General features: G+C 41.0%; 1 protein-coding gene and 1 long non-coding RNA gene across 2 annotated transcripts; one reads left to right on the forward strand and one right to left on the reverse strand.

Moving 5' to 3' along the window:
- Positions 1 to 1,821: 1,821 nt before the first annotated feature.
- Positions 1,822 to 2,626, forward strand: LOC123875689. Its single transcript, XR_006798192.1, has 2 exons — positions 1,822 to 1,955; positions 2,276 to 2,626. It is a non-coding gene; the product is annotated as an uncharacterized LOC123875689 (long non-coding RNA).
- A 324-nt stretch (positions 2,627 to 2,950) lies between these two features.
- LOC123875681 lies at positions 2,951 to 9,765 on the reverse strand. Its single transcript, XM_045921663.1, has 8 exons — positions 9,554 to 9,765; positions 8,619 to 8,855; positions 7,804 to 8,059; positions 7,268 to 7,443; positions 6,722 to 6,844; positions 6,001 to 6,143; positions 5,199 to 5,370; positions 2,951 to 4,682 (listed from the first exon to the last, which is right to left on the reverse strand). Exons 1-8 carry the CDS (start codon positions 9,665 to 9,667, stop codon positions 4,572 to 4,574), a joined length of 1,332 nt encoding a protein of 443 aa, XP_045777619.1. The 5' UTR covers positions 9,668 to 9,765; the 3' UTR covers positions 2,951 to 4,571.
- Positions 9,766 to 10,785: the final 1,020 nt, after the last annotated feature.

The raw sequence follows: 10,785 nt of genomic DNA on the forward strand, positions 1-10,785 counted from the left end.
ATTTTGAAAAATTAGTGACTCAAGTTTCCAGGTATCGGCAATCCGATACTCATCCACTCATAAAACATGTTTTTACTCGCAACTCTACGTGCCAATTTCAATGTAGGTACATCTGAGATTGTATGCACTGGCCCTTAGAGTAAGCGTCATGAGGGTTGAAAAGCTAGGTCAGACCATATGTACCAGCCATGCTTGATCACATGACCTAAGAAATATGTTTTATTTAAGTATATATACTAACACTTGGCTGCTATTAAACTTGCTGGCAAGTGATAGTGGAGCCTAAGATGGGGCGCGCTTGTCTAGAAGTTGCCTATTCACTCTTGACTTGAAGGTACCCATATTAAAATTGGAGTGGAAAACTGATGCTATTTGCGTGTCATCTCGAGTTTACGCGATAGAAAGAGATGTTTGTTAAATTTTAGAGCGCAACGCTGTGCGAGCTGAATTGCACTTTATTGCGTTGCAATAAGTCGCTATTTAATTTAATCTCCCAAAGGTGAACCTTCTACATATCTAAAAGGGTACCTACCTATTCTGTGGTAGGTAAGAAGGTACATCACTTTTGTGTTCGAATTAATTGCTTTTTCATTCTTCCAACTCTTTCCAAACTCAAATCTTGTACAACGGACAGATAATTAAACGTTATTGTTAGTAGATAATGTTATCAATTCCCATTGCGCAATATTGTGCAACCGCTATTACACAGTAATATGGAATTTCAATAGTATAAAGCCACAATAGCTTTGCAACAATCACTCATAATTTAATTTTACATCACAGTTAAACTAATCTTTGTGTGAATACCTTGTAATAAGCTAAGCTGCTTCCTAACTCCTTAGAATACCTACCTTGTCCGAATTTTTCTTCAGGAAAAAACATGGCGGTTACAATCGTGCTTAAATTTCGCAAGGAACTGCTTCAACAAAACCAAGGTGAGGATAACCGAGAAAGAATTTTTAATGTTGATTTAACCACTCCTAACAACACTCAAGTCACAAATTCAGACGGTGCTCCTCAATCTGCAGACCTAGTGAATGTCCAAAGTGGAATAAATTCGAATGAATTAAAAAAGTCTAGAAAGCGACAGAGAACTAGATCGCCGAGTCATTCTAGGCGAAGGTCGCGAGGTCGTTCCAGGGGTAGGTCCCGAGGACATTCTAGGGGTAAGTCCCGAGGACATTCTAGAGGAAAATCCAGGGGACATTCCAGAGGAAGATCTCGTGGACATTCTAGAGACAGGTCCCGAAGTCATTCTAGAGAGAAATCTAGAGGCCACTCGAGAGGAAAATCCAGAGGACATTCAAGAGGAAAATCGAGCGATAGACATCACAGTGGATGTTGCCACCATAAGTATGGTCAAAGAGGAAATCGTTATCAAGAGACAAATGTGGTAGAAGTGTCGACATCTCCTTAAGAAAATACAACGAACGCTCTTGAATAAAAGAAACAAGCTAAGCCACCAAATGATTCAATTAAAAAAAAATTAAAAAGAAAAAAAAATTGTACTTACAAGGGGGGAAAATACAAGTTTTTAAAAATAAATAGTTACATACCTACTTCGTAAGTTAATCAAGTAAAAATTGAAAAATACAGTCCATACCTAGTTAGAGAATGTTACTGAGCACTGCATATTGTTATCAGTAAATCAAACATTAGGTATTGGTACAACTGCATTGTAGCATTAGCGTAAAATTGATAGATTACTCTTGTTCTTGTCTACTGTAATAATGCTTATTTACCCGATTGTATTAGGAATAGTTGATATAAATGTACGTTTTTAAATTAGTGTTTATTCTTTTTGTTTAGTAGAGCATAGCAGTCTCTTCTGATAGATACCCAAAGCTGGGCACAGAGGTCTCTTGAAGGGATTTCCACCTGTACCTACGATCTTTAGCCATTTATGTCTAGCGGCTCCCTGCGACTTGTTTGACTTCGTCTATTCATCTAATGAGGTATACCTACAAGCACTGCGTATACCGGAAGTGTTAATATTATCTAATACTAGCTGATACCCGCGACTTCGTTCGCGTGGATGTAGGTTTTTTTAAATTCCTGTGGGAACTCTTTGATTTTCCGGGATAAAAAGTAGCCTATGTGCTAATCCAGGGTATAATCTATCTCCATTCTAAATTTCAGCCCAATCCGTCCAGTAGTTTTTGCGTGAAGGAGTAACAAACATACACACACACACACACACACACACACACACACACACACACACACACACATACAAACTTTCTCCTTTATAATATTAGTGTGATGTGATTTCCAGGGAAGTCCGTGGATGGCTGTTTATATCCACTACTACGAAGCCGGAAGTTTACGAATACATTCAATAACACATAATATAAAGATGAATGATTTGTTGAACAGACTTGAAGAATCCGAATACGAATCGTGGTTACTAAAAACCTCACGAAGGTGGTTGCCGAAAAGTGAAATGCCATATCCTGGGTACTGCAGAGCCCCTGGCAGTGGAAAATGCCTGCCAGTTTTATGCAACTGCAAGAAATTGATTGAAATATGGAAGAAATTAAAAGAAAAAAATCTAACTTACTTGAGATCAAACGTTTCTAGTGTAAAAAATAAATAAGTGTGAGATAAAATAATTATCTATTTTATTCTTTGTTACCTGCGTGTTTTTTCCCCTACTTATTTTTTGTGCCTACTAAGCTCCCTTCTGAAACAGCAATTAATTCATAATATAGTAAAACTTTAAACAAAGTAAGTAATTATTAAAATCAACAGTTTACTTTACGACTTTCAAGGTATATATAATGCTAACACTCTTGGCAATGTTGATAGAGCTCCCATTTCTCGGGAAACCTTGAATGCTTGTCACTACTGTCACTCTCCTGGTCGTCTCCACTGCTCTGCATCACATCCGCTGTGTGATGAGCCGTCAGATTAATCAGAAAATTTAAAAGGTTACAAATAAAACACTGAATTCATACTGCATACTAACATTTTATTCTCATTTTTAAGGGTAATGTGAACCTAATAATATTTACATACATGCACCTAATGTCTCTTCCCAAATACACAGCCAACATTTCTAAATCCTTTCACACTGCCAATTTAAGCCTAGTTCGATTAAAAACGTTATAAATAATTACAAAAATGATTTTATAAACCGACTACTCTCACTTCAAATAAAAGTGGTGCTAATTTGTATTGGCTATAATCTCTAAATTGATAGGTCAGGCTGTACATAACTTATAATGGTGCATTTACATATACCACAAGACGCGCCGGGATGCCATTTTCACATTCGTCTCGCAACGGCGCAATAACAAGATTATAATTCCCCTAAAGAGCGCCACTACACCCGGACACACTGGTAAAAGACAAAAGTCTTTAACCAGTGTATCCTTCCCGTCCTTACGTATGGTGCTCGTCCACAAATTCAAAGTCAATCAGTGGGTAGGCCATGCCTGTCGTAGAGGCGATGGCCGTTGCAGCTGGAAAGTCTTCCAGGGACCGGGTATAAGAAAGCGTAGTGTGGAACGATGGACCGACGATGTAAAGAGGCTGACGGGAGGTAGCTGGATGAGGAAGGCTAAAGAACGGGTAAGATTTACCGTTATCTTGCGCCGTAAGAAACGCCACATTAATTTCATTATTAGCGGTGGTGAATATGTAATTGTACGGTACGTAATGCTATCCTATTCCGTAGAACACTGCGAAAGTTATATAACACTATATTAGACCCGTCAATTTACAGATTATTTACAACCGAGTGAGCACCGGTATTTTCTTACGAAACACATGTTCAATGCCATATAGGGCGATATACCGAAAACCGAAACATGCTTCAGAGCGTCCTTAATATTAAAGCTGTCTTGTCAGAACGAGATAGCGTTATATCGCTGACATAAATCCATCTCGTTTTAACTAAAACTCAGGTCTAAAATATTTCAACGTAGTTCTATAAATCTCAGCCTAAGTGTCATGTCTGGATTTTGGATTATTGTTCATATAACCAAGTAATGCCAATAAACAAGCTAGTTCAAAATTAAAAAACAATTCATTTCATTTCACGACTGCCCTGCCATATTGAATTTTTTTTTAAAATTTATAGCCAGCCTCACTCTGGAAGTTGTAAGGATTCTAACGATATCCCATACATCCAAATCTGTTTATGCATTTAGAAGTTATTGGAATCAAAAAACTCACATACATACATACATGAACCCTACATAGACATTACACTCCTTTCATAGGTTCCATAACCGAAGGTTGGCAACAGGATTCTATTGCTAAGCCTCTACTGTCCGTTCATCTGTCTGTCAGCGGGCTGTATCTCATGAACCACAATAAGTAGAAAGTTCAAATTTTCAGTGTATTTCTATAGCCGCTATAACGACAAACAATAAAAACCGAGATTGCGAATTTCAAAATGGCCACCATTCAAATTAAAAATGCATCTTGAAAGATGGTACGGAACTTTCGCGTGCGTGCGTTGATCGGTTTTTTTGGGCAGTCGTGTAAAACAGTAACTTCTTTTGAATATGCTCTTAAATAGTGGAATAATAAGACATGGTTGAGTAGAATGAGTCCGCCAGTGTCTATGAGAACATATCGTGCATGGCGTAGCGCCACGTCCAGCGCCGCGCGAGCGCCTCGAAGCGCGCGCGCTCCCGCACGTACATGTTGCCCAGCACCGGCTCCATGCATACCTGGAGATTGATGAATATTTATTTTTATAATTTTTATGACAGTGTTTTTATCTACACCCGGTTATTAAAAGATTGGACCTGGCGTCAAGACGTCACTGCGACGCATGGGTACGGTGTGCAAAAAAGCATCATTAAGAATATTTAGGTATGAAACTTAAATGTTTGTGAAAAACTCTGGGTATGCTATGTAAGTATTGTCTTAGTTTGGCGTTTATAATACATTGAAATTGAAAAAAGCGAGGTCCATTCTTTTAGTAACCGGGTTGTACCCTTCCAGGAAAATTCTAAATTTTTTATAAATGTATTTAAAAAAATATATATTTGATGAACATTCATTCAATATTATATTATATTGAAATATAATAAAAACCGAAACTTCGGCTGGGCATTAATTCAATCACGGGCGCGATAATGAGGTGCCTAGCATGGATGAACGTAAGTTTCTGCTGACTTATGAGCGAAACCGAAGCTTCGGTTGGTCATTAATTGAACCACGGGCGGAGCTCGCATACTCACCGGCGTGTAGGGGTCCGTGAGCAGGCTCTGTATGGAAATGAGCACCTTGGAGATGGTGAGCGCCAGGGACCAGTTGTGGTGCACGGAGTCGATGCCCACGTCGCCGTGGCGCGACACGTTGGGGTGCAGGATGCGCGTCAGGAAGCGCACCACGGGCGGGTTCATGGGGTACCTTGCACGCAAACATATTCACTATTACACCTATCGGTTACATAGGGAGGTTATAGCCTAGTGGTTAACATGTTGGCCTCCTATTAGAGGGGTTAGGGGTTCGATCTCGGGCATGCACATCTATTAGGTTTTCAGAGTTATGTGGAGTGTTTTTAAATATCTTACTTTAACGGTGAAGGAAAATATCGTGAGGAAACCCGCATGCCTGAGAATTCTCCATAATGTTCTGAAAAGGTGTATCAAATCTGCAAATCTGCGCGGCCAATGTGGTGGACTGTGGCCAAAACGTTTCCCATTTTGAAAGGTGACTAGTGAACAGTAGAGGGCCAGAGATGGGTGGATGATGATGATGATTAGAACTATTCGTAGATAGAGTTTAATAGCAATGAGAGTGTGTCAATGTATCATAGTAGTGAAGCAGTCGGTGTTGGTTACCACGTACTGATAAGTGTGGGACGATCTCCAACCCGTTGGACCGATGACCTGAAGAAGGTGGCGAGAAGCGGGTTAATGAGGAAGGCGGAGGACCGTGTTTGGTGACACGCTCTTGGAAAGGACTATGTCCAGCAGTGGACGCATACAGGCTGATGGAATGGTATGGGTTGAGTTGGTGTTGGTGTGGTGTACTCACGAGTAGGGCACCTGCAGGTAGAGGTAGAAGACGCCGCCCTCGTAGGGCGAGCCCACGGGCCCCGTGACGCTGGCCTGCCAGTGGCAGCCCTTCGTGTCCAGCGGCGTCGCCGCGATGCCCTCCGGCGGGTCGTTGCGGAGCATCTAATCCAAGCAAGTACCATTACTATACAACTATCATTTCGGCACAGAGTAAGATTAGTACTACTGGTATTATAAAAGTTCAGCGAGGCCAACTAGACAGAGCAATCGTGCGGTAAGTGCTAGCGAAAGAGCCACCCAAACTGGCTTACGTAGTTAAGTACTTATGGTGAAAGGTTGTTATCATGAGATCAAAGGTGTCAGACTACTGTGTCTCTTTATACTGAGATTTCGGTTTCGTCAGCATGAGTTAGCTCTTGCTTTGAGTCTAATTTCAGTCAATTTCCCACAACAAAAAAAGACAACCAATAGAAAGAGTAGATATTTTTTTTTGGATTCAGTAAGTGGTCAGATACTTTAGCAAATGACAACGGTTAAGCTTTGAGCTTTTCGGTAATGAAAGTATATGAATTTAAAAGCGAATTTCTGAAATTGTTTTTTTTTAATAATAGTTAAACTTTTGTTTAGTTTGTAATGATGGGGCTGGCATATAGGTCATCTATAAAAGCCCTTAAAAATATTAAATAAAAACAGACCATGTTGTCTAAGGCGCGTCTTCGACAATCTTAGTTGGATCATACCTTCAGCTCGATCTTGAGTCGGTTCCTTCGCCAGGCGTTCTCATCACCAGGCGGCTGCGCCTGCACGCACATCTGCACCAGGCAGTTCCGGCAGAAGCACGACTCCACCAGCGCCTGGTACTTCTGCAACAGAGACAGTTACTGTAATCACAGCATTGTCAGCTAACAATACCTGCATATATGCCCTTAATATTACATTTCTTTACTAAAAGTATATTTTATGAATAAAATTTGGGACATTCTCTTGGGATTTAGGTAACAAAGGGAACATCTCAAAAATTGTAAATCATTTAGAAGAGAAAAAAAGCACAACCATACAATCATCATGCTGTCATTTCCACTACATTGACATTGGCGGAATTATCGTGCAACATGAAATCCCAGTACAAAGAGCCATACAGAAGAAACAACAATACAGCATTGCCACAGTGACGTTGTTAAGCAGCGGAGAGAAGAGCAGCTCAGCATGGCAGCAGCTGTGCGCCGTCACCAGGCGCCACCAGCGGACGCACACGCGCCCAGCCACAGTGTACAGGGTCAGGGTACCTTGTGCCAGTCGATCTTGTTGAGCAGAGGGCGGAAGAGCGGCCAGCGGCGCGCCACGAAGGCAGCCCAGCGCGGCGGCGGCACGCGCGCCGTCACCAGGCGCCGCCAGCGCACGCACACACATGCGCACGCACACAGTGACAGATCGTCCAGGTAGCGGAATATGCACAGGAGCACTGAAAACATTTTTTTAACGTTATGAATAGCGAGCAAACAAGCAGGCAGGCCACTTGGTGTTAAGAGATTCCCGCCGCCCATTAACATTTCCAGTACCAGAGGAACCACCAATGTGTTGATCTATGTTATTATTTGCAATGTTGCAAATGAGAAAATAGCAAAAGATTGAGGATACAGTATGCCTATTAGGCAGTGCTGATCCATGCCAAGAAGGCTTAAAATCTGTATTTAATCCATAAGATCTCAAACAAACTGTGATGTCATTAAGTATATGACTAGGTTACAAATCGCGACTCTTGCGTAAGAATCGCTAAATTTTGCATTATACAATAAGTCGCCACTCTATTGAATCGTCATACCTTCAGAAGGCAAATGTTCTACAAGTCCACCAGCAAGATTATCAGGTAACCGTGGCGTGGACAATGCTTGTAGTGACCGAGCGAGACTGGGGGGTTGTGGAGGAGGACCTTGACCCACCAGGTCCTCTACACCCTCCCTGGGGGCAGAGGGAGGCCCTGACCCACTACCCCCGCTGCAGCTCCCGCTGGCGCCGGGCCCTGAGTTGCTAGTGCGGCTTGTCTCATCTTCAGGACTGGTTTCACTGTCCAGAGAATTCTGTAAATAAATGTTTTATTTATAATGTTTTGTGAACCATAGAACATATTACGGCAAAAATGTGGGTAAACATGAGCATTTAAAACTAACAGGATATCAAAAAGTCACAGAATTTCAGGTTCTATCAGAATATTTCAGTATCCCATCTGTCTGAAGCTTGGTTTAGAAAATAAAAAACTGTAAGCTTGATATTAATTTCCATATTGTATAAAACACTAAGGCACCATCTCCACGGGCGAGAGTATTTGCATTGGAGCTTCCAATGCAGCATAATATATGTTGCCACTCATGAAATCCTACTAGATTTGGTCTTAATCTTAATTTTTTTTCCATTCCATTCCATTCCATCAGCCTGTAAGCGTCCACTGCGGAAATGGGCCTTTCCAAGAGCGCGCCACCAAACATGGTCCTCCACCTTCCTCATCCACCCGCTTCCCACTACCTTCTTCAGGTCATTGGTCCAACGGGCTGGAGGTTGTCCCACACTGCCCTTACCGGTACGCGGTCTGCACTCCAGAACACATTTTCAATTTTATTTTAGATGGAACTAATTACTTACTCTGTAATACCACCACGCTGGCAATGGGCAGGCCTTGTTCACCTTCCTCTCAGCACTATAATTCAAGTCTGATGGCTCATCATTCCCTGAATCTCCATCGTCAGTCTTCTCGCTACTGAAGTATGAGCTCGGCAGGTATGATGGGAAGTCAGGGAAGAGGAAAGCATGGCAAGTCACGCACACTGGCTCTCCAAAACTGGGTCCGTAGTAACCATTGCATATGTAGCAACTTGAATTCTGTAAATATTAGGCCCATAAAGCAAATAGTACCAATACTGTGAAAATATTGCTATACAAGCTATATTTGAAGGTTCCAATACAAAAAGTTGATTAATCACAAATCTTTAATTTAAAATTTTATGTTATGACTAAACTGTAAGGTTACATTACAAATCAAATTTCATCAAAGTCACTTAAACAGGTGGGCTATGAGAAGGTAACAGATAGACACTTTTTCATTTATAATGTTTCTTAGTATGGTTTGATTTCATCCATGTGGATATCGCTTTTACATAATCCTATGGAAACTCCTTGATATGACAGGATAATAACAAAAAGTATAAAGCTAGAAGATCAAAGATGCAAGCTTCGCTTCACATTATTATAAGTATGGATGGTAGTGATAACTATTATCATTAAATAAGTTAACTAAAGTTACCACTCCTTCCTAACTTGACTTCACACTAGACCAGCTTATCTTCTGTTACTTGCACTTTACAGTTCAAGTAACATCTTAAGGTAACTACTTAGTTTCGTCTCTTATAGAAGCGGAGAGCCATAATGTTACTACAATAGGTACTACAAGTTTCACATAGCCTTCCTCCATATTATCAAATTTAAGGGTTTCTCATGTTTATGTAAATTTATCCATATTCCTTCACCGAAAAGCAGATAAAGAATGCTATGTTGTTATTACAACTCACAAGCATACTTACATTGAACTCGAACTCTTGTTGCTGGTCTATAACTGGAGTCCCCGGAGTAAGCCTGTCGCCGTTTTCCTCTAACTTTTTTATGAAACTCAGAAACTGGGGCTCAATCATCGACATTCTGAGCTTCTTTATCAACAAACCATATTATCTCTATTTTTCACCAAAATATTGTTAAATTCACAGATCTAATAGATCACCATAGACCAATGACCATGTATGACAGATATAGAAATTAGTCTTTTTTCTCTCTCTCGTTTGGCTTTACAAAGATTAGCCAATGTCAAGTTTGTACTTATTTGTAACAAGTTAGTTAAACTATACAAGTATGGACCCCTTCTGTGCCGGCGCTCGCCGACATACGCACGGCACCCCCTTAGAGCGCTTTCCAGTCAGTTATTAACAAAAAAACACACCAAAAAGGCAGAGCACGCCCGCCAGCTAACACCTACACAGACGAAGTCCGAAATTAGTCTTTGTTTATCTTGACATAATGCTTTTTTTTTAATTTATTTTACGGCCCTGGCTAACAGACTGCTGTCAGTGGTCACCATAGATAAAAGTACGCTGCCCATAGCTGACGCATCTATTAAATCATTGTCATTGGCTGACGACTACGCACTCCAAAGGCAGCAGCACTGTCGACTCTGGATCAAGTTTTTAAAACCTAACCGTTGAAAACAGAATTTAAAGATGAATAATTCATGCAGGTAAAAAGGAGCATTGACTAATAATTAGGAACTTTTATTACGACAAAGGCAGAATCTTAATTATTGTAGGCACACACATGCCGGGCCTCATGCGTATATAATTTTTTCCTTTACTTCTGCTGCGAGATATTCATCATCATGATCAACCCATCGCCAGATCTCTACAGAACACAGTTCTCCCATTTGAGTGAGAAAGTTTTTGACTATAGGTAGTCTACGAAGCTGACCAAGTGTGGATTGACAGACTTCACACACCTTTGAGAACATTATGGACGCTCAGGCATGCAGGTTTCCTCACGTTGATTTCCTATTACTTCAAACACACGTGACTCAACTAAGAGGTACGTGCATGGGATCAAACCCCCGACCTCCAATTAGGAGCGGACGTCCTAACTAATAGATGTCATGAAAATTATTACGTCATCTCTTAAAAACCTGGTCGACTGAACACATCTCTCCTCGGATGAACCCTAAGGCCCGGAGATACTGGGCCTTAGGGTTCATTTTTTTTATCGGGTATACGGGACC

Source organism: Maniola jurtina, chromosome 20, assembly GCF_905333055.1.
Source record: "Maniola jurtina chromosome 20, ilManJurt1.1, whole genome shotgun sequence".
Taxonomy (NCBI): domain Eukaryota; kingdom Metazoa; phylum Arthropoda; class Insecta; order Lepidoptera; family Nymphalidae; genus Maniola; species Maniola jurtina.